This window comes from Leptonychotes weddellii, chromosome 2 (genome assembly GCF_054177405.1).
Source record: "Leptonychotes weddellii isolate Sample4059 chromosome 2, ASM5417740v2, whole genome shotgun sequence".
NCBI classification, from domain to species: domain Eukaryota; kingdom Metazoa; phylum Chordata; class Mammalia; order Carnivora; family Phocidae; genus Leptonychotes; species Leptonychotes weddellii.
In genome coordinates this window covers 174,764,937-174,788,035 of record NC_138370.1, presented here as the reverse complement: position 1 = coordinate 174,788,035, position 23,099 = coordinate 174,764,937, and the positions used below count along the sequence as shown (strand labels likewise).

Below are 23,099 nucleotides of genomic sequence, written 5' to 3'. Positions count from 1 at the left end.
TCAAAGTCCGTTTCAATTTGGTAAAACCCTGACTTCAGGGGATGAGGGGAACGAATTTTACATACAGAAGCTTAAGGGCCCTGAGCTGGCGGCCGCGTAAGGCCCGACGGGCCGCACAGCCGGCGGGGACGGGGTAAGAGGCGACCAGTGATGAAGGTACCTCTTCCTCGGGACAACCTGTCAGTGCTTTAACATCAGTTAACACGTTCACGGTTCTAAAACAGCCAAGCCTAAATGGATTGTTCACACCACTAAAGAAGATCCACATACTGAAAACCTACTTAAGCACACTGTTCACTGGACGGCCCTCGGCTGGCCTGGGCCACACGCTGACCGGGATCTTTTGCTTCTCCAGCTTAAGTCTGGCAGCCATTTCATACAAAAATACCAAATTGAGAACCTCACCAAACCAGGAACCTGACACACGGAATGAGTGAAGGCCAAAGGTGGGAGGAGCTGTAGCCTGCGCTCGGGAGGCCCGGATGGTGACACGGTTTCCGAGCATCCAGGGCGGGGCAGGGCCTGAGGGTCTGCAGTTCTAGCCGGTTCCCAGGGCAGAGAAGCCGCTGGTCCAGGAAGCGCAGGGGAGAGGCGCCATCCCCATCACGGCTCAGTCACCGCAGTGAGCCTCCAGGGAGCACGACGTGCGCAGGGGGCCTCGTGAGCACCACCCCTGCTCGCTGCGTCTTCCTAGGGCCTAGGGGTCCCGGGTGTGGCCAACAGGGAGCACTACCTGCCAGCACGCGACGTACTTCACAACTAAAGGCACGTACAATATATTTGAAAGGTTTTATTTAATGCTGAAAAATTTACCCTGGGGGACAGAAGAATGTAAAAAGAAAGGAAAAGGCACCATAATTAAGTCCTTGGAAATGATGAGGGTCTTTTTTTCTTTCGTCTTTCAAATAGCTTCACTTTAATGTAACTTCAAGCCCTAGCATTCTGGGAGGTAAACAGTCTCTTGGTAGCTATGGAGGGGCAGGAGAGGCAGGATGGGCTCCAGGAAGAATGGAGGGCTGGGGTCTACAGTCACCCCGACTCTAAAGCAGGGCCTTAGACAGGAGAACCAACCCTGAGCAGCAGGAAGACAAATGACTGACTCAAGTTCCAGGAGGAAGGTACCGTGTCCATCCACGGAAGCGGGGCACCTGCAGACAGCAGGGCTGGGCACAAGCTGAGCGGCCCAAGACGGGGACCCAGAGAAGCCATGCAGGGCCTCGCCCCGGAGGCCCCCTCCTGCGCTGCAGGAGCCTGCTGCGCGAGCAGCCCAGTCCAGCTCTGGTCCGCAGAGTGCTGGGCACCACCGGAAGACGCTTAGCCAGGCCAGCACGGTCAAGGTCAGGGTTGCAGTGGAAAAGGTCATTGCAACCGCCATGAAATCCTGGAGGACATGGACTCCAGAACTCAGAGCCCTCCTCCAATTTCTAAAACGAGTTCTTCCCAGTCAAATGGGGTGCTCGGTACTGCAAGTCCTAAGGGTGGCAAGCAGCAGCCCCCTGGAAGACTGGCTCTGAGTCCTGGCGCCCATGCCAGTCCTGCCAGCGCCCCCGGAGCCCCCCTCCACACACCAGGGAGCCTGCCCGCCTGAGCCCGCAGGCTCCGCCCCTGGTAAGTGAGGCAAGGGGTGGTTTCCGGGCTCGGCATCGGCAGGCTCCGACTGCCCGCTGCCAGGAGTCAAGGGGAAGCTCGCTTGGACACTGTGTTCCACCCGACCCTTCCTCTGAGGCTCCCGGGGAAACACCCCGCGGTTCTCCAGCCCCGCTGCCCACCTGCCCCGCCCCGGCCCCCACCTAAAGTGCCGCGTGCTGGGGCTGTGCTGGGGTGTCCGTGGGGGTGGCAGTGGGCCCCCCGAGGGCGTCCCCGGCGGCCAGCCAGAGGTCACGTCACAGGGTCAAGCTGGTGGCTGGCGGGCCCAGCAGAAAGCTGCTCCTCTTACCCACAGCCCAAGAGTCGCGTACCAAAGGGAAGACACAAAAGGAAATGGCCCAATCTCATAATGTTCCCCAAACTGAACACGTAAAGGCAAATCGTCATCTTAAGGTATGACTTTAGGACTAAGTTAAAATATACATATATCGGCTTCCCCCATGATCCGACATAAAATCGTTACTATTGCTGCTTTTTCAGAGGACCATGAAAAGAATTGATAGCCTAAAAGAAAGGAACTCAATTTGTTTAAAAAAGAGCAACAACGGGGCGGCGGGGGGAGGGGGAGGAAGCATCTCCTGCCCCTCCCTCACCCCAAGTCCTTGGGGCTCGCCGGCCAGCGCCCCGAGCCCGGCGCCCGCCCGCAAAGCCGCGCGCTTTCAGGACGCATCCCTGGATATCCACCCGCTCTCCGTGAGGAAATTTAAAATCCTTTTCTTTAGGACTTTGTCCAAGTAACTAGGAAGGCGGCTTTTGGAGGGGATCCCCTGCCGCTTCTGCAGGTGGTCTTTGATGATGATGGTCTTCACGGTCACGTAGCGCGCGGGGCTCAGGTTCAAGGAGCTGCAGAGCACCTTCTCGCGGTCCGACAGCAGCTCGAAGCCCGGCAGGTGCTCGATGGCCGCGAACTCGCCGTCCTTGCCGTCCTCCTTGCCCCTCTTGGCGCCGGCCGCGCTCTTGTTCTCCTTCCTCTTCTCGCGCTTGTGCCGCGCCGCCTCGTACTCGGCCGACTCCTCGAGCTTGGTGATGCCGTTGCGCCGGTAGCGCTGCAGCTCGCGGATCTTGGCCCGCAGCATCTTCTCCTTGTGCATGCCCTCGAACAGGTCGTCGAACTCCTTGCACGACATGAACTGGTAGAGCGGCCGCAGCTTCAGCCGCAGCTCCTTCTCCTCCTTGGTGACCTTGCGCTTGGCCGGCCGCTCCTTGTCCTTCTTGTCCTTGCCCAGGAAGGCGGGCACCAGGTTGTAGTCGCGCGCGATGTTCTTGCGCCGCTGCCGCTCCCTGAGCTTGCGGACGTACATGTCCACGTGCGCGCGCTTCAGCTCGATCTCCACGTCCTCGTCGTCGTAGTTGACCGAGAGCCCGCTGATGAGCGTCTCGGCGTCCTGGTCGTACTCGATCTCATAGTCGTCACGCAGCGGCATGTAGCCCAGCTGCTGCTGCTCGGCCACCGAGATGTCTAGGGGAGGCAAGGGGGTGGTGAGGCTGGGGGACAGGGGCCCTCCGCCGGGGCACGTGTGGTCGGTCACCCGGTTGGGGATGGTGTCGGGGATGCAGGCTCTCCCCAGGTTTCCGTGGATGTACATGCTTACGTAATGCTCCATCACCTCCTGCGGCGTGCGGGAAGCTCCGACGTGAGCAGCCATGTCTTCCTACAACGACAGGGGTCACAGGTTACTCCGAAAGTCAGCCTCACGCTCGGGGGCGCGCGCCGCTCGCCAAGGTCGGCCTGGACCGCTTCTAGTCCTCGGCATCCCCCCTCCCAAAGGGCACCGGACGGCGCGTTCTTCGGAGCCGGGCTCACCCGGTGGTTGTGGACACTAGACGGGACCGGCGGGGATGATCCGGGGAGGTGCCGCCTGCCCCACCGCAAAGCCTGCACTCAGGCGGGGGGGGGGGGGGGGGGGGGGCGGCACAGACCACCCCCGCTGCCCCGCCTCTTCCCAGGGCCAAGGGCTCCCACCCTCAGCTCCCGACACAGGAGGGACCCTGTTGGACCACGCTGCCTGCCTCCAGGAACCGAAAGGGACACAGCCCCTGGGGGTGTAGGGGGGCGGCAGCCTGTCCCCTTCCCAGGTGATGGGACAGAGGACCATGAGTGCCTTTTAAAGCGGCGGGGGCCGTCACCGATGACAGCCTCCACGGGTAGGTAGCTAACGTCTGCCGCGGGCTGCAAGCGCGCGCTCCTACAGAAGGTGACCCATGAACACAAGGATTATTAACGAGAGGAAATTATACAACTCCCCCAATCTTTTCCTTCTGCCAAGAGGCCTCTTCCTCAGTCAACCGCTAAAGCCACTCCACAGAGTAGCTGCCCAAAATGCGCACTCATTCACCGGCAGCCGCTCAGCCCCCTGCCTCCAGCCCCCACTCCCCCTGCACTTGGCTCTGCTGGCCGCTGGGGCGCCACGCCAGCCACTCTGCGCCCTCGCCCGCTCACCCCCGCAAGATCAGCTTGGTCTCTGCACCCCCAAAGGTCAAACTGGATTCCAGAAAACCAGCCAGTCCACTGGGGCTGCGGACTGAGGACACACAGGGCACCAAGGGAGGGAAGCGCTCCTGCGGCCTGGCCTCAGGCACTCCTCCCCAGGGCACTGAGCGCTGAGGGCGGGGCTCCGAGGCGGGGGACAGGGCAATGCTGGGGCCTAACGAGGGGGGGGGAGAGGACCGCTTCTGAGAACCAGAAGATTAGAGCAAACACCAGATTCTGGTCTTACGGGGAAGAACTGCGTACGTGATTAACTTCTTTAAACCATTACTATTTGCATCAAATCTGTTCATTATATTTTCCCAGGGAGCATCTGCCCCCTCCTACCCAAAAAGAAACCCCAAAAACACACCGTGTTACAACCATCCCCAGCATCTACGGCCACTGTGTGACCCAAGCTGGTCACTTCCCATCTCTGGGCCTCGGGTTCTTACCAGTAGGGAGACAGGAGTAAGGAGACAGCCCTACCACGCACCCCACACTTGCTGCGAACACTATGGACAGAGAATGCGCAGAGGCTTCGTGCACACGAGGGGCCCAGCTCAGGTCCCGCTCAGAGGGGCGAGCAGGCCGGTGGGCATTCTTCCACCCTGATGAGCTACACTGGACCACCATCCCTGACACCTGCCCGTTCAGGAGGAAAGGACATCCTCATGAGGGTGTCCAGAGAGCGGAAATGCCCACATGCGCCCGGTCTGAGCTTCCAGGGCCCAGCCACGCGGTCAGAGGTATGGCCAAGCCCGGCCCAGGGGCTTCTCCACCCCTCACCACAGCCTGCAGCCATACAAAGTTCAGAGTCAAGTGTCCAGGGAGCCTCCCGTGTGAGGGACCTGAGGTGCCCCTTCACCAGAGGCTCGGCGGGGCTGGGCTGCACATCCAGGCTTGCTTGGTTAGGAAGCCGGGCCCCAGGCCTGGCCCCCCCGCCCTGGCCCCACGAGAAAACCTGCAGAGCGGGCTGCCCAGCGAGTGGGCAGAAGCACCAGGTGCCCCCCCAACAAAAGTCCGCTGACCCTGAACCTCAGCAACCTGCCTTTCAAAAATGACTGGATGCTCAGAGCGCCACATTTCGGAGAAAACTGAAATCCTGAAAAACAGAAGGATTCTGAGAAGTGAAGTCAAGTTGGTATCTGGCCAGACCAAGGTGTGTTATCGGTTGGAGGTTCTCGCCATCAACTTTGACAGTGAGGGAGCGAGCGCAGGCGACAGAAACCGCCGGGGGCCTCAGCGCCGTGGGCCAGAGCAGGGACGCCTGGGCCCGCCCGCCCCCAGCAAGTGTTCCCGCTCACAGGCCAGGCAGCGAGCAGCACGGCCCAGAAGCGAGTACACGCTGCTGCCGTCGTGCAAAGGGCTGGAAGACGGGCGCTGTCTGCTGGGCTACATCAGGACACCAGGGGCCAGCCAGGGCGGCCGCGCTGAGCAGAAGGGGCCACTGCACCGGACACCCGCTTACGGCCTGTCCTCATCCTCAAGAATATTGTGTCCAGTTCTAAGTCATAAGGAGAAATCCCCCAACGGGAGGAAGTGTCAGAAGAGCGACCCCGTCCCACGCTGCTCACAGCGGCAGGCCCGGCACCAGAGCATGGCAACGTTCCACAAAGTAGCAGCCAGCAGCCCTTCAGCGTGTCAGTCACGAGACAGAGAACTGTGACTGGAAGAGACATGTCAGCGACATCACTGGGGTTTCCTGGCTGGGACCCCGGGCCGGTCTGTGCACGAGGGAAGGGCTCTGAATCCACGTCAGCATCCTGCTTTCTGGAACCACGTCGTACCTCTGCAAGACGCTAACACTTCAGGAGGCTTATGGGATGAACATATACGGGAACTCTGCATACTATTTTTTCACTTTTTTGGGTAAATTGAAAATAAAAGTTATTTTTAAAAAATAAATTCTTTTTTTTTAGAGAGAGAGGGAGAGTGTGGTGGGGGAGGGGCAGAGGGGGAGAGAGAGAGAGAATCTCAAGCCAACTCCACGCTGAGCGTAGAGCCCGACACGGGGCTCGATCTCACAACCCAGAGACCATGACAACCTGAGCCGAAATCAAGAGCTGGACACTTCATGGACTGAGCCCAGCGAGGTGCCCCTAAAAAGTAACGTTAAATTCTGCCTCATAATTCTCTATTTAGAGGTCTAAGATCGACATCCAAATATCAGAAAAGAAAACAGAGTACTCAGAAGAGGACTCTTCTGTCCCATGGACAAGCTCCCTGGCGTGGAGGGTGCGGCGTGGCTCCATGGTCACAGGCAGGTGGCAAGGGCAATGTCCTGCTCCACAAACATCCACCCCCCCAGGGCCACACGGGTGCAGGCTGGCCAGCCGTGCGCTGGCACTTTGGTTGCCCAGACCCTCTTCACATAAAAAGGCGGACTCTGGCTCTCGCATGGACCCAGGTTATGAGTATTTATGAAGCCATGAATCAAATCAGAGTGGCCAGCGCCTCGTCACCGGGAGCCCAGGAGTCTCTGTCATCAATCCACCTTACCCACTGCCCGATGACAGCTGCAAGGCCACGGCCAGGACAGACACCGGCCAGCAGCTGCCGCTGAAGGAGAATCGCCCCCAGGCCACTGTGTTCATCTCAGGACCGTTGAGAAAGGCCCAGGAAAACACCAAAACCCTAATTGCTCAAAGACTCGGGAAGAGAGGAAGATCACGATGGAACGGTCTGAACAAGAGCGACGACACAGCTCTGGTTCTAACAAGAATCCACAGAAGAATGACAGGGAGGAACATACCTTAAAAGATGATTAAAAATAGCAAGAGCTGCAGAACCCCACCACATGCCCGCATCCTGCCCGCACACCCTGTCTTCTCCCATCTGCACGCGTCAGCAGTCACGCGAGACCTGCCTGCCTCCCGCAAGGGGCCCAAGTGTCTTGTCACAGCCCCAGAGTCACATATGACAGCAGCAGAGCACGTGCTCAAGGTCAAAGTTTCTGCTTAATCTAGATGATGGATGGACGGATGGACAGACACACGCATGGATGGGCAAACAGAAGGGTGGGCAGGCAGAAGCAACAAAAGTGGGTTTGGGGGGACAGATGTGGAGAGACAAGGACAACTCAGGGGCAACTACAACTACGCAAGGACCACAACCGTATCCTGCAGCTGGTTTTCCCCGACACACAGCGGCACTCGGGTGAGTAGCCCACAGTCTGAAGAGACAGAATTCCAGGTTCTGGTCCTTTAGCCTCCCGCCCCTGGAAAAAGATAAGGATAGGTATGCTGCTTCCTTAGAGTCCTCAGAGAAATGAAGGAAAACACGCCTCTAGGACACTGAACGGGCTGTCAAGTCTACTGTCCAAGGTCACTAGACTCCCACCAGGACACTGGCTCTCCGGGACAGGAAGTGAGCATCCCAGTGAGTCAGGACTCCACAGCCTTTTCTGGCTGGTCTGGTCTCCTTCCGGCCTTTCCATGGCTCACTGGAGCGGCCTCCAGCACCTGAGCAAGGACGGGAAGGGGAGGGCAGTGCAGAGAAATCACCGGCAATGTGTCGGCCGGCTCCCCCCTTGGTGCCATGGCCTGCGCGCACCCGCAGCCGCCCCCCCATCCCCTCTGGAGCCTGTGGTAGCCCCCCCGGGCTGGGTGCAGGCCCCCCACACCCAGGTCATCCCCTCTGGAGGCCTGTGGTAACCCCCCCACCCTGGGCAGGGTGCAGGTTCTGGCTCAACCACCCGTGGCCTGGGTTCTTATCCTCTCACCTTCTGCTTCTGGGCCTGTAATCCCTCCCCTTCCAGGGCTTCGTCGGGAGGAAATAAAACTCATCACAGTGACAGGTATGTGCTTCTGCATGTAGCATCTGGAACCTCAGGTGACGCTCCCCCCAGGGCTTCTGTAGCAGACAGTCTCGCTCCGGAGCACTCGCCCTGTCACCAGGGGGCCTCTCGTGGGGCGGTGACACAGTGCACACCGCAGGGAGACCTCTGCAATCAAATGCTTCCTGGTCCTTTAGAAAGGCAGAGCAAGGCCAGACCACGGCCTGCACGCTCCTAGAACCACCACGCCTGTGGCTCGGCCACTCCACCTCTAACCTCTGGGGCACGTGGCTGGGGCACTGTGCTGGCCGTCTCCTCCCGAACAGAGTGACAGTCAGTCTTCGTGTACAAACCAGCTCCTCCCCAGAGCTTCCCAGAGAGCACTGAGTGCCACCTCGGCCCCTCCCCCACCAGCAGCACCCTCTCCTCCCCAGAGCTTGGGAGCCAAACTCAGAGGTGGGGCTTCCTTCTTCAAGGCAAGAAGCTTCAAAGGCACAGAAGCAGCCAGAAGGCCCAGCATGCAAACCTGTGGCGGCGCCCCGGGGGAGCAGGTTCTGCAGGCAGAGCCGCCCTGGGAGCAGAGACCCCAGGAGCAGCTGGGGACAAGGGGGCAGCCCCAGCCCCAAGCCAGCAGGAGGGAGCAAAGGCCTATACGGGGCCAGGGAAGAATGAAGAGCTGAGCGATGGGCTTTGACCAAAGGACAAGGAGGGACCGCTCAGGCCCAGAGGAAAGAGGAGGGATGAGCCTGTGCGGCGGGATGCCCACCTGTCCCTCCTGAGCTGGGGACATGCACCCACAGGGCCCAGTGTCGCCTGACCAGTCGCCGGCCCAGCCACCTGGGCCTCCTCTCCCAGCTGACCCGACGCGGCTTCGGATGTGGTTCGGGCCCGCCCACTCCAGCCTCGTTCAGTCATCCTCAGAGGGGACAGAAGAGCCGCCTGCCTCGCGGGGGCTGGAAGGACTGGGCACCCGCTGCTCTGGGGCGAACCCTGCCCCCCCCATGTGGCCCCCAGCCCACGGCTTGAGCCTCTGCCACAGACACACTGGTGGGCGGTGCCCCCTCCCACATCAGAGGCCGAGGACCAACAGCGGCTTGTCATCTGTCCTTACAGGTCACCAGCCATTTAGGGACCCTATTTTCCTTGGCCACTGCTCCTGTTCGTTGGATTTGTTCACACACAAAGTTCTGCAAGCCTCAGTTCCAGGTTCCCTGTCCTCCTCCCTCAGCTCAAGAGAACTCACCAGCTCACAGGGCTGTGACTGGCCCTCAAGGGGACGGAGCCTTTCGGGTCAGATAAGCCTGAGAGCGCGCTTCACCAAGTGCGGGACAGAAGAACGCACCTCAAAACAGTAACCAGGTGACCCTGGCCCGCCACCTCTAGGTATTGATCTAAAATGATGACAAGCGCGGACTCAGATGTTTGCACACCTATGTTCACTGCGGTGGGCTCCCAACAGCCAAAACTGGGAGCGGCCCAAGTGCCCCTGGCAGCCAGCCGGATGGACGAACGGCCAGATGGTGTTCAGCCTTAAACTAGCAGGACATGTGACACACGAGACGTGAATGAACCTCGAGAGCTAACATTAAGCTGAGTGAAATGAACTAGTCACAACAGGACAAACAGTGTAGCATTTCTGTATATGAGGTCCCAAGAATAGTCAAATTCACAGAGACGGAAAGCAGGATGGTGGGTGCCCAGGGCTGGGGACGGGGGTAAGCGGGGAGATGTTGTGTAACAGGCACAGTTTCTGTCTGTGATGATGAGAAAGTTCTGGAGATGGACGGTGGTGATGCGGCCCAACAGTGTGAACATACTTAATGTCACTGAACTGGACACTTTAAAACGGCTAAAACTGGGGGCGCCTGGCTAGCGCAGTCGGCAGAGCATGTGACTCTTAATCTCGGGGTCATGAATATAGCCCCACGGTGGGCATACAGCTCACTTTAAAAAATGGTTAAAATGATAAATATTATGTATATTTTACTACAATAAAAACTGGCATGCCTTACTCTACATCGATGGTCTGAAAGTAGGGTCCCTGGACCAGCCTCACCAGCAACACCCGAGAAGTTGTTAGAAACGCAAATTCTCGGGCGCCTGGGTGGCTCAGTTGGTTAAGCGACTGCCTCCGGCTCAGGTCATGATCCTGGAGTCCCCGGATCGAGTCCCACATCGGGCTCCCTGCTCAGCAGGGAGTCTGCTTCTCCCTCTGGCCCTCCTCCCTCTCGTGCTCTCTCTCATTCTCTCTCGCAAATAAAAAAAAGAAAGAAAGAAAGAAATGCAAATTCTCATGTGGATCCCAGACCGGATCTACTGATGCAGAGCCAGGAGTGGGGGGACTGGGCACGATCTGTGGTTTAACAAGCCTTCCAGGGTGTTCTGAAACCACTGCCCTGCAGAACCCTATTACCTCTAGCTGCTTTCTCCACCCAGGCTCCTCCCTCCCCCTCCTTATTGGCAATTAAGAACCCATTGTCAGGATGCTCAAGGGATGGGCTTACCCGTTCCCACCAACACCCTTCCAGGAGAAGTGAATGTTCCCATGGTTCCCCAACATGGCACCGTGGGCCACACCAGAACTCTATCAATACTTATTTCCAGACCTCACCCATACAGATGCCAGTTCAGGAGATCTGGGTAGCCCCTGGGATTCCGGGACTCCACAGAATCCAGGATTCTGCCCGCACTCAGTGAGGTTCTAGGCATGGAGTCAGAGGACCCAGGTCAACTTCCGGCTCTGCCACATTCCTTCACCCACCCCAGCGGTTTCCAGCACGATCTGTATCTTCTAACTCTGAACACAAGTAGCACCCACCACAAAACCGGCTGCTTCGAGGCTCTGGATACCCCTGGTGACGTAACTCCAGGTCACTGACCACCTGCCCACCCTTCCCCGCTGTCGCATTCCCAGGCATCTCCCCACCCAACCTCAAAGGCAGGGGCCCGGTGTCAGTGCCTAGATACACAGCTCGCCCCCAAACCCTCCCGGCCTCACAGCGAGCATCCCTCAGCCACGCCCGGCCCCGTTGGTCCCAGTGCCTCAGCCCCAGGACGAAAGGGAGCAATGGCGCCAGACTTCAGCAGCGGCCTCTCCCCCAGGATCTGCTGGAATCGCCCCACCCCCATGAATCCCACACAAAGCAGTGCCACCCGGAGGTGACAGATCACACGTGCCATCTGAAAAATGAGGGCGACCGGGCTCACCTTCGTCTACACAGCTGCCACTGATTCGCGTGCTGCCTCTCTCCACACCGCACCCCAGCCGGCAAAACCTAGCTCCCGCCCTCCCCTGGTCATCTCCCCACTTCCCGTCCCAGGCACGGACCGATGTGCCCCTGAAAAGCCCTACCAGGCCAGCCACACCTTTGGCCGCAGCAGTAAGCTCCCAGCCTCTGACCCGCAGTACTTAATGCTCTTACACCCAGAGCTTAAGGCCCAGACTTTGGAATCAGAAGGGCCTGCACCTGAGCCCTGGCTTTACCAAGAGAAAAGCCAAGGCATCCCGGACAAGCATCTTAAATTCTCCGAGGCGCTGTTCTGCAGCTGTAAACTACAAAGCCAGCCCCAGAGCTGTGGTGAAGGGCACGAGACGAGGTGTGCATGAAGGAGCCCCGCTCAGAACTGGAACAGGCTGCACGGGGCATGCGTGGGGCAGGTCGCTTCCGTGCACGCAGCTGGGCATCTGCTCAGAAGGGAACTGCACGTCTCGGAGCTGCAGAGAGCCTCGGGGAAAGCACGGTGAAGTCTGGTGGGCAGAGCAGGTGGCCCAAGAGCGCACAGCTAAAGAGATACCAGCGCCCGCAGCCTGGCAGCACTCCAGGTGTGGTTAGCATGCAGAATCTCTGCCTCCTCCCAGGACCCCCCACGGGTTCAGCAGGAAGAGGACCCTCAGCACCCAGGCCCAAGCCCCTCCTCCTCTGGCTTTGTCTCCTCTAACAGCTAAGATTGCTGTCTGCTTGGAGAGGAATCTGCATGTTAACAAGCTCCCCAGGTGATTCCTAGGCACACTCCAGTTCCAAAAGCACTGCTTTGGGTCAGGACGCCCCCCTTCCTGCCCCATGCTTCCTCCGACACACTCTAAGTGGCCGAGTCCTCGGGTGTCCCCCACAGTGCTGCAGAGTGGAGACCAGTGAGGAGTGCAGCTGGGAGCAGGCTCTGACATCAAACTACTCAGTTCAAAGCCGACTGCACAGGGCGGCTGGGAAGAGGTCCTAGGGAACAAACTGCCCAGCACAGTGCCTGGCACTCGGCAAAGCTCTGGGTCCACCTCAGCTATTTTTAGCAATGGCTGTGGAGATAAGCGCTCTGAGAACAGGGGGCGGGGGGGCGGGAGTCTCTTGGAGGCGCTGATATGGAAGCCGAAAGACCAGTCACGAGCCATGATCTGGAGGAAAAGCGCTCCAAGCAGTAGACATAAAAAATGATCGGTGGGGTAGCAGCTGAGATCCCTGTGGGCCATGAAATTTAATCTAAGTAGGCCTGGAAGCCACTGAAGGCTGATGGGATGTGGCATGTCTTCAAAGATCACTCTGATTATGGTGCACGGAATGGGCTGGAGGGCACAAGAATGAAGCAGAAAGACCAGCTGGGAGGCCCCAGAGGTGGTCAAAGCAAGAGATAAACACCAGCCTGGACTAAGGGTGTGACCAGTGGTTAGATTCTGAAAATATGCTGGAGATGGAGCTGCTCCTGGACTGGGCCTGCAAGAAGGACCTGAGGATGGATGCCTCTGAGTGCAGTCCGAGTCACTGAGTGAAGTGGTAGGAGAGCTGGGTCAGGGAGAGTCAAGATGTCCGTGAGATAAGCAGCGAGGAGGTCCGCCAGCAGCTCACCGAAGGCTGGAACTTAGGGAAGAGGTCCTGGCTCAGACTCAAACGGTTACAACACTTTAAGCCCCTGAAGACAGAGACGAGGCCTTTCTCCCCTGCAGAGTCCTTCAGCATTGTACAACGTGCACAGTGCAGAGGCTCGACGCACATCGATGCACTTCAAGACAAAATGAGGTTTTCAGAGGATGGTGATCACCATGTTGGCGCTTAGGTGAGAATCTGTGCAGCAGTGTGTCTCTAAGGAGTAAGGATTCCCCGGGATGCAGCATGGGTGTTAGTCCCTGAAGGCTGGCTCACTTTATGGAAAAGAAAGCAGGCCAGGTTTGGGAATAAGGGAAGAAGCCCAGGAGGAGGGGTGCACTGCTGGAGAAATGACAGCAAGATGAAATACTGGCTCAGGGAAGTAGGAGGACCTCATGTAGAAGGGTCTGGAGGGATGAGGGAGCTGGGGTCATGCCCACTCCTCCCTGCTTCTCATGATGCCTGCAGGTGGACACAAGCTCTTGGCAGAGATGGCCCAGAATCCAGCCAGAGATCTTCCCTTTCTAACACGGATGAAAGCTTCCTGTTCCCGAGCGGAAAGAGAGCTCCCCAGAGACTGTCCAGAGAAGAGCACCCACTCTCCCCCGAGCGGCCCAGCACACTATCCCGCTAACCTAAGGGAGCCCGCTCTCACCTTCTCCACTCAGCTCAGTCTCCACACAACCCTTCTGATGAGAGCAAAAGCCCAGGACAAACGCCTCCGGGTCTGTGCTCCTTTGTTCAGTACTTACCAAGCACTCCTCACACGACGTCCTGGGCCTTGCGGGGACCCCAGGATAAACAAGTCCCTGCTAGGGGACCCAGGGCACACGCCCTGACAACGGCGCAGGGCCAACCGGGCCGCGTACAAAGCAAGCGCACGGAGAAAGGAGAGCAGCCGCAGGGCGTGTGTGAAGGCTGCCTGGCCTTCACCACCACTGTGCTCCTGGCAGAACCAAGTCCTTCCTCAGGGCGCCTACTGCTCGGCCAAGTCTGCGGACCTGTCTCCGTCCAGCACCGCGACTCGGGTCCGGCGCGGTCTTGCCCAAAGCGCCTGCACTCTGCAAGCACCCGGGCAACTGCTCCTAAGGTCGGGAACAGGGCCCTGTGGTCGCCAAGCCATAGCCCAAACCCCCACCTTGCTACTTCCTGGCTATGTGCCCTTGGGCATGTCGCTCCACCTCTCTGAGCCTAACCGGCGCGCCGACCGCGCCCGCCTCCCAGCCGGCGCGGGCACGGAACGAGCAGGTGCGCGTCGTGCCGGCCGCTCACCCAGTTTCCGAAGCCGAACTGCTCGATGGCATCCAGCAGCAGCTGCTCCTCGCGGCTGGTCCAGCCGCCCTCTGCCTCGGGCCCCCACAGCGTGAAGCGCCCGCCGTCCACCAGCTGGTAGCCGTGGTAGCGGCGGTGGTGGCCGATCTCGGCGCCGGCCGAGAAGCACTCGGGGCACAGCTCGATGTCCTGGCACTCGGTGCAGCGGAAGCGCAGCGGGCTCACCTCGGCCAGGCAGTACACGCAGTACTTCTTACCGAGCTCCGCCATCTTCCCCCGCCCGCCGCCCGCGCCCGCCGCCGTCAGCGCGCCGCCGCCCGCGCCGGCCGCCGCGCTCGAGCAACCGCCGCCCGCGCCCGCCGCCACCGCGCCGCCCCGCCCAGGCGCCGCCGGAGCCGGCCAGCCGGGCCGCGTCCCGCCTCAGCACGCAGGCGCCCTCGGGCCCGGCCCGGCCGCCGCCGCCGCCGCTGCCGCCGCCGCCGCCGCCGCCGCCGGCCGCACCGCGCAGGCGCTCCGCGCGCGCCACCTCGCGGGGACCCGGCCCGCCGCGCTGCGCCTGCGCGCCCTTCGCGCCGGCCGCCCGCCCCTCCTAGCGCCTCCCGGCCACCCCGCCCCAGGCCGGGAGCCGGGAAATGGGCGGGAAGGCCGCGCGGCGCGAGCCCGCGCCCCCTTCCAATCAATGCCGCTCGTCGCCCGCTCGCAGCTTCCCATTGGTCAGTTCTCTCCGGAGGCGGGGAGAAGGGGGCCGGGCGTCTGCCTTCCTCTTGGCCAATCGCCGGGCCCACCGCGCGCGCCCCTGGTTGCCCCTGGAAACCCAACAGCCGGCGTCTCGGATCCGCCGCACCCGCCGACCTGGAGGGAGATGGACCGCAGCTCCGAGCACCGTGGGGACCCCGGGGGGGAAGACGGAGATGTGGCTAACCTGTCCCCCAAGCTGTCCGGGATCAAGGCCACCTCTGGCCCCCACTCCCCGGCCGAACCGCCGGAGCCGGAGCCGGGGACCGTAGAGGCTTCGGAGGGAGGCGCCGCCGAGGACGAGCCCGCCGAGCCCCGGGAAGGGCCGGCGGCCACGGAGGCTGTGGACCAGGCGGCACCCGGGGAGCCGGAGCCGCCGGCCGAGGCTGAGACTGAGCCGGAACCCGGGGAGCCGGCCGACGCTGGGCCTGAGGAGACAGCCCAGCCGGGGCCCGAAGGCGGGTCCGCGGAACCGGAGGAGAGGGCGGAGGAGGAGAGGGAGGAGGCGCAGGAGGAGGAGGAGGGGGAGGAGTCGGAGGAGTCGGAGGAGGGAGAGGAGGCCGCGGCAGCGGCGGTCAAGGGGAGGAGGAAGAAAGCCCCCTCAGCGGTCTCTGTGCCGCTGTCCACCACCGGCCAGGAGAAAGCTGCGCCAACCCGGGAGGCTGAGCAGGAGGACGGGGAGAAGGAGAAGGAGAGCGAGGAAATCAAGGAGAGGGGTGTGCAAGGAAGCCCGGTGAAAAGCAAGGAAAAGGAGGAAGGTGAGAGACTGGACGAGGGGGAGGATGAATGGACCGAGGAAATGAAGAAGCTGCAGGAGCACCAGCTGCGCGCTGAGCTCCTGGAACAGTACCAGTCGCTGGTGGTGGAGCGCAGCAACTACCAGCGTTACAACATCTACCTGCAGCACAAGATCTCCGAGGCGCTGCGCAAGAAGAAGGGCCTGGATGCCACCGAGGTGCCCGACAAGGGCATGGAGCCCGAGGCCCCAGAGAAAGAGCAAGCATACCTCCGCCATCTGGCCTTGCTGGAGGAGCTGAGGAAGCAACAGGCAGACGACCTGGACTGGTATCACCAGGAGCTGAACCAGCTGAAGAAGCAGTGCAAGGAGGTGCTCTCCAGCGTGGAGAAGGAATGGACAAGCTTCCAGGCGCTCAAGAAGCAGGTGGTGATGCAGGCCATGGGCAGCTGTCAGATGCGCGGCGGTCGCCAGGCTGCACTGCGAGAGGTGGAGCAGATCCAGGCGCTGGAGGAGAAGAAGGAGAAGGAGATGAGTGCCGTGAGGCTTGAGAACGTGCAGCTAAAGCAGAGCTTGGTGCATTTTGAAACACGGATGAGGGCCCAGGAGGACCTGACGGAGGGGCTGCTCCTCATCGATTTTGAACAGCTGAAGATTGAGAACCAGACCTTCAATGAGAAAGTGGAGGAGCGAAACGAGGAACTTTTAAAACTGCACAACAAGGTGACCAATAACGTGCAAATAATAACCCACGTGAAAGAGAAGTTACACTTCGTGGACATAGAAAACGTGTGCAAAAAGACACAGCTTTTGGAAATTGAGGCTCAGGTGGCCCTGAGGAGGGACATCCTGACCAGGACGAAGCAGGTCCGGGACAGCCTGCGGGCTGACAACATCAAGCTGAATCAGAAGTGCGGGCTTCTGGGCAAGGAGCTACTCCTTCGGGACATGGAAGAGAAGGTAGACAGGACAGAAGTGTTCAACCAGCGCATAGAGTACCTGAAGCGCCATCATGCTGGGCTTACTATGTCCTGCAGAGGTGTGAAGCAGAAGATCAGGGAGGCCAAAGCCTTTCTCCCATCTTAACACCCACGATAGGAAGAGTCAGCAGAACGTCTTTGATCTCAGCAACTTTTATCCTTCGTTAACTTTTATTCTCCACTTGCGGCCATTCTTTCAAAGTCCTACAGTGTGGGGATGATGCTGTATTTTGTATTGATCTCATCATTTTCAGCTCCTAAATTAGTCCTGAGCAAAATTGGGCTAGCCGTCAGTTTTACACGGGGTGAAGTAAAACAGGCCCAAAGAAACAGCTGTGATGACTTAATGTACCTGACTTCTAGAAGCCTTGTTGTAGCTGAGCAATTCCGTCATTTCAATGATCTGATCCTGAGGAAAACTGTTCCTCGTCCATACATCAGAGGGTTCAATAAACAGGCACGGAACCAAGAAATGTCCTGTGCATTAAGCTAATTATTAAGTCTCCTTTGAATGTATTAAACTGTGTAGTTCTAAGTCACATCCTCAACTCAAAGCTCACTAGTTTCCTTCGATGAATCTAAACTTGTTTTGTTTGTAAGTAGCACTGGCTTCTGGGTAATAAACAAGATGAGGGAAACGAGAGAAATGATAAATAGGAAAAGGAGCTGAGGTTCTGTCCTCTTTCCTTTTTCCACGAGAGGAGGCTCGGTCTGCTTGACCATTAGCGCTTGCTTCTGGCTCAATGACAGTCTGCAATTCTAATGAAACGTTTTCTGGGATCCTCTCAAGAAACGCAATTATCTATACGTAAACATGAAACTTTGTTGTCCGTAAGCCTTTTGTTCTTGGCAAGGTATTTTTGGATCTTGGCAAGAGGACCCTCACTATGCATGTGATTTTACTCTGTATCAAATATTAAAGTGCCTACTATTCCTTGTGTTAATGTAAGAAACACCTGATAGGTCTACCTCTTTCATCCAGAATCAGTGATTCCATTTCCAGTTTTCTTTGGTGCTTTTGGAGCTAGGGGCTTGGCTTTATTTCTTTTTAGCTTTCAGTGGAATTTTGAGTTGGGCAGATTTGGGATTAGAAGTGTTCTCCCATCCCTAAGCTTAAGTAGGTCGTAAGAAGGATGAGCTAGTTTTGGGTGCCGAACACCTGTAAAGAAGGATAGAAACCCCTCTCCGGGCCAATGACGCAGTTCGTCGTGAGAAGGTCACGATGACTTTAGCTTTTGGGGGTGCGATTGTTTTCTAAGGTGTGTGCCCTTTGAAGCCAATAAAGGCTGATTAAAATCCCTTTTCTAACTTTTACAGCTTGGACACACTCTTTTATAGGATCATACTTGTCACACTGCACACACGTAACAATGAGGGGAGTAAAAAGCATTCACTTCCTGCTTCCTCTTCCATCCTCCTCATCCTTTACACTTGTCCTCCCTCTACCCTGTTCATCAAGGCCAAAGCGACGTAGCAAATCACCAGCAAGCAGCCCTTCGTGTTCTTTGTGCCTCATGCTAGGAGTGGCACAGACCCACCGGGGTCTCCGGCAGTTGGGAAGGCTTCGGACTGAACCTGGCGTCGTGCTCGGTAGCTCCCCGCAGCTAGCAGTTTTCATGGCCACAGGGCCTGTCCCTTGGGCTCACTAGCAGGAGAGGAGGTATTTTCAGCGGACTCGGACCCACCGGCAGTTACGCAGGCCGCACCAAGCCCTCCCTCGGCAGCCTGGAGCTGGGCAGACCGGCCTCTCGAGAGCACGAGATACAGAGACTGACGAAGCTGGCATTGCTCTCAGCTGCTAAGTTACCAGTGTTCTCCCAAATTACCTTCTCCCACGCTAGAGATGTTACAGTTCATTAGAAGATAAATAATCTTCTGTTGATGACTTCACAACGAGGTTCCTTCTAATTAAATTACAGGAGAGCTCTTGATCATGAAACAGCAACCCCTTCACGAAGTGCTTCTTCAGCTCGCCTCTGAGGAAGAAGGCCACAGACCCTCCAGTCTTGCTGACGGGCCCCATCGCAGCCTCTGACCCACTGCTCTGTGACTGTGTGCGTAGTCCTCTGGGCCCCGGGGAGACAGAGGTCTGGGAGGCGAGGACGGTCATCCTCCCTCGGAGCCCGCACGATGCCTACCTAGCCCATAATCGATGCTCTGTAATCTGTTGGATTATTAACACATCAACATCATAGCATTCTCATTTTCTGGCAAAAGTGTTGCTCGAATGCCTAGAATAGGCAGACGCTGCTAGTCCTGTAATCAGACTCGAGAAATAACCACAGGCAGAAAGAGGTTTCCAGAACTAGAACCGATGAGGAAAATGACGGTCCATTCTAGAGAGACCGCCTCCAGGGAGCCTGCCTCCCTCTAGAAGATAAAGAGGGACGGCGTCGGCTCGACTCGAGACCTCTGACGTCTCGTCAAAAGAGAGGGCCTGCAGAACGCAGGTACGGTGCAACCTGAGCTGTTACAGGACATGACTTCTTGTGGGTCGGAGTTGGGAGTGTCCCCTTCGTGTCACAGGCGCTTGTGTGGCTGGGAAGCACGGGCAGGAGGGAATCGGGCACCAGCTGCGTGGAGCCCAAGGCATCGAAAAGGGAACACTTTTCATTGGTAGCTGGATGTCATTTCTGGCGGCTTACCGCATTTGAGATTTTTAAATGACGTAAGCGGAGAAACATGCTTTCTTTTTTTGTTAAGTGGGTCTGAAGCCATAATTTAGATGTTTGCCAATCGTCGGGGATGCCTGTCTGATAAAATCATAGCAGAGTTAATGAGCCCCGATCTGCAACTTGGGTTTTAAACTCGAAGACCATCTTCATGTGAGAAGGATGAGTCATGCAAGGGGCATGATTGGGAAGGACTCCGGGGGGCCCTGCGGCTGAGCTGAGCGGCTGGTGGGGGCCGCAGGCTGGGTACCGCTCCTGGTCCACACCTCCTGCTTGCCCATCGTAACCCTGTCTACACAGGCGTGGGTTTGAATGAATACACCTCCACCTGCCCCAGCTTTTTACCTGAGGCAGGCTTCTAATATTTCACCCAAAGGATGCCAAGGTTGAGTACAAAGGTGCACCTAGGAGGAAGACACAGCGTCGCACTTGCAAATAAGGGCTTTGGAATCAGGCTGACCTGGATTCCAATCTCTTCTGTTTGTGACCTGGGCCAACAGTCCACCTCTCTAAACCTCAGTGTGCTCCCCCGTAAAATGGGGGAAAAATTTATAAAAGTCATTATACGAAAAAAGTATCTCTTCCCTAGGTGGTGAAATTAGGATTTTTATTTTTTGTATTTCCAAATTGTATACAATGAACATGCAATTTTAATAACTAGGGGGAAATACCGGTTTTTAAAATCCCCAAATTCCCCCCAAGAGTTCAGAAACTAAAAGTTTATGTGTCAAGAGCATGATTCTATCTCTGGTGATGGGTTTCTTTTAATGACACAATTAATTCAGCAACCTATTTTAATCCTCACAAGCCAGTGGACAGATGCTGGTGCCCTTTTTAAGCTCTGGTTACAGAAAAGAAACATGAGGCTTAGAGCATTTAAAGACTCCTGACCTGACCCCTAACTAAACGACACCTGAAACAGGAGCTGTTTTTGGCTGGAGCAGCTTCTCCCGGGAGCTCGGGAGCGGGGTCGAGAAGCCGCAGGAACGATGTCTAGGCACCGAGAGACGGGTCGGGGCGGGCAGGGGTGCCGGTAACTCGTGCTGTCCGGGGGTGAAGACTACTGCCCCTCCCTCCACAGGCTCAGGCATTCTGGGAGAAGGGGCCTTGGTGCGGCCGGGCCCCGCGGAGCAGGAACCTTCTAGAGCCGGCTGGCTGCAGGCGGTGCTCATGGAGGAGCCCGGGCTCCTGAGCCAGCCCCGCGCTCCTGGCCTCTCAGAAGGACCCGGGCACGGCGAGCTCCTGCGTGGGCCCCGACTGAGGACTTGCTGCGGCTCTGCTGGCCACGCACGCCCTTCCTCTGATGACCAGTGGCTCCTCTCAGGTCCAACGCAGTCCCTGCCCTGTACGGGGGCAGAATCTCGTTCCGTCTCTGGGCCTTGGTGGCAGGCTCCACATCCCGGGTGGTGGTTTTTGAACCGTCAGCCCCCTGGCTTTTCTTGGGAAAACGGTCCACAGCTTCCACCCCAAGCCTGGTGCAACCCAAGGCCGTCCCCGAGCCGGCCGTCGGGCGTGGGCCGGTGCCTTGCACACAGGCCCTCGGGTGAGTGAATCCAGGCCTCGCCCCAAACCCTGCACTGGGGAGTTGAGGTCAGAGCGAGAGGAGGAAGGCTTCCAAAGGCCGCAGAGCAAACCTGTTCCCTGGGGAGACGGGCAGCAAGGGCTCAGGGGCCCCAGGGAAAGGGTGTGAACCCCAGCCCCGCTGCTAGCTGGCCGCAGGAGCCCAAGCAGATCGGCTTTCTGCGTCACACCTTTGGAATGGGGACAGTGACAGAGCTGCTGCGGAGAGAAATGAGGCCATTCACAGAACGCGGCCTGGGGCCGGGCGTGGGCGCGGCAGGCAGCAAGCCCCGGGACCCGACGGCCGTCCAGCACGTCCAGCACGGCCGCCCTCGTCGGCCACAGCAGCCCCCGGCCCGGGCCAGGTGGAGAAAAGGTAACAGTGGAGCGGAGCAGCCATGGGATCCCCTGGTGAGAAGATGGCAGCCTGGTGCTGGGGGCCAAAGACACGGGAGCGAACACCCTGGCCAGAGCCGCGCCGTCTCCGGGGCAGAGAAGCGGGGGGAGCAGTCACAGGGCGGAGGGTGGGGGCCCAGCGCAGGCCGTCGGCCTCGCTGCCACAGGAGGGCCGGCACCGTCTTGTTCCTGCGGGTCAAGAAGGGATTCTCCTGGGGGACCAGGGACAAGAGAGGTGGCAGCCCTGACAGCCCCCCACCTTGTGGCTGGGCCGCCTGCCCTCGGCCGAACGGCTGGCGTCACACGTGAGCACTCGCTCTGACCGGCGCCAAGTGACCTCTCGGGCTGCGTCCTGCTCACCGTCACCGTGGCAGGGTGGCTGCACTCACCTCCACGCCGGAGCCGGCAACAGAGGTGCCCACGGTCCCCCGCAGGCTGGTGGGGGGCCTGCAGGGCAGCGCCTGGCCGCCCAGGCTCTGAGCAAGTGCCGGGTGAGTGTGCAGCCCAGCAGCTGGCTCAGGGTGCGCGCGGGCTCACTGCTGGGATCGGGGACAGGAATGGGGTCAGCGAGTCTGAGGTTCCCCTTGGGCGTGCAAGGGCCACGCTGAACTCCCAAATCCCAGTACCAAATTAACACCACCACCACACCTTTTTTATTTAACCGAGCATAACAAGTGGGTTTCAAAATGTGATGCTCGGGGCGCCTGGGTGGCTCAGTCGGTGAAGCGTCTGCCTTCGGCTCAGGTCGTGATCCCAGGGTGCTGGGATCGAGCCCCGCGTCGGGCTCCCTGCTCAGTGGGGAGCCTGTTTCTCCCTCTTCCTCTCGCTTTGGGCTCTCTCGCACGCGCGCGCTCTCAAATAAAATCTTTAAAAAAAAAAATAATGCGATGCTCTAAGTCAAATTTTGCCATACTTCAAGGTGAGAACTTCAATTTTAAACCAAACCACAGTGAACGTTAAGTAACAATTTTACATGACTTTTATTTAATAAAACCACATATTTACAATTCAAAAAGTCCTAATTTGATAGACTTTACTAAATAAAATTAAAGGTTAACTGTACAAGCAATTAAAACATGGTATGTAGCAAGTATCATCAGGAAGTTTCTATCAGCAAACTATTCAAAATAGTCAAAAACTGAGCGGTTAAAAAGTACCTTTTAAAGTGAACATTGTTTCTAGATGGGCTTGCGGGGACTGGTGGGGACTCAGCTTTCGACTCTAAAGTGCCAGTTGCACAAGGTTCCAAATCCCAAGTCTTAGATCCAGACAGCCAGCGGCCCAGGCCGGCAAAGTGCAGACTTGCAGGGGGCGCGGCCTTTCGGTCGGGCTCCCCCGTTTCCCTAAGCGATGGCATCCGACAAAGCAGCCCGACCCCGCGGAAAGGGGCCACATGCGTCACGCGGCCCGAGCTCCCGGCGTCAGGTGGACATGGCCAACCGGGAAGACCCCGGGCGGTCCCCAAATAGGCCACGGAAACCTCTTGTGAGCTAGAGATTTGGTGCGTGTTCCGGATCGGCATGGAATCCCGTCTAAAAAGGTAATGCATACGCGGTGACCCAAGTCCCAAGAGACGGATGTCAGGCTGTCCGACGGAAGTGTTAAGGGCTGGGTTTGGACGCGCAGACGAGCTGCGAACGCATCCTGCAGCAGTGGCGCTTCCTGTCCCGACCGAGGAACATCCGTATGTACAGTAAGAAAATATATACACCTTTCAGAACAGAAAGCCCACGTCCGGGAACGACACTCAGCCCGTGTGGGCGAAGGGCTGGGGCCGGTGGGGTGACATTTGGCAGCACAGTGGCGGGCGGGCGGATGCCTCCTCCGAGAGGGCAGCCGGGTCAGCACTTCCAGGCTGAGGCAGAGAGTGGGTCCGAGATGCCCTGCAACCTTCCAGGGGAATTCAGTTAAGAAGACCGGGGGACAAAGGCAACTCCAGGAAACGGGACCCACGGCCACGGCGCGGCCCCCCGCCCGTGCCAGCCGTGAACGTGGCAGACAGA

The 23,099-nt window shown here is 58.4% G+C and overlaps 2 protein-coding genes across 2 annotated transcripts; one reads left to right on the top strand and one right to left on the bottom strand.

Moving 5' to 3' along the window:
• Positions 1-775: 775 nt before the first annotated feature.
• TADA2B (transcriptional adaptor 2B) lies at positions 776-14,334 on the bottom strand. Its single transcript, XM_006736083.3, has 2 exons — positions 14,018-14,334; positions 776-3,299 (listed from the first exon to the last, which is right to left on the bottom strand). The coding sequence occupies exons 1-2, from the start codon at positions 14,285-14,287 to the stop codon at positions 2,307-2,309; spliced, it is 1,263 nt and encodes a 420-aa protein (XP_006736146.1). The 5' UTR covers positions 14,288-14,334; the 3' UTR covers positions 776-2,306.
• Positions 14,335-14,727: 393 nt separating this feature from the next.
• On the top strand, positions 14,728-21,962 carry CFAP184 (cilia and flagella associated protein 184). The gene has a single exon (XM_006736089.3). The coding sequence runs from the start codon at positions 14,880-14,882 to the stop codon at positions 16,572-16,574; it is 1,695 nt and encodes a 564-aa protein (XP_006736152.2). The 5' UTR covers positions 14,728-14,879; the 3' UTR covers positions 16,575-21,962.
• The last annotated feature ends 1,137 nt before the right edge of the window (positions 21,963-23,099 follow it).

Coding starts and splice junctions, on each gene's coding strand:
- TADA2B (XM_006736083.3), bottom strand. CDS start 14,287: ATGGCGGAGCTCGGTAAGAAGTACTGCGTGTACTGCCTGGCCGAGGTG. Junction 3,300..14,017: donor AGTTCGGCTTCGGAAACTGG/GTGAGCGGCCGG, acceptor CTGTCGTTGTAG/GAAGACATGGCTGCTCACGT.
- CFAP184 (XM_006736089.3), top strand. CDS start 14,880: ATGGACCGCAGCTCCGAGCACCGTGGGGACCCCGGGGGGGAAGACGGA.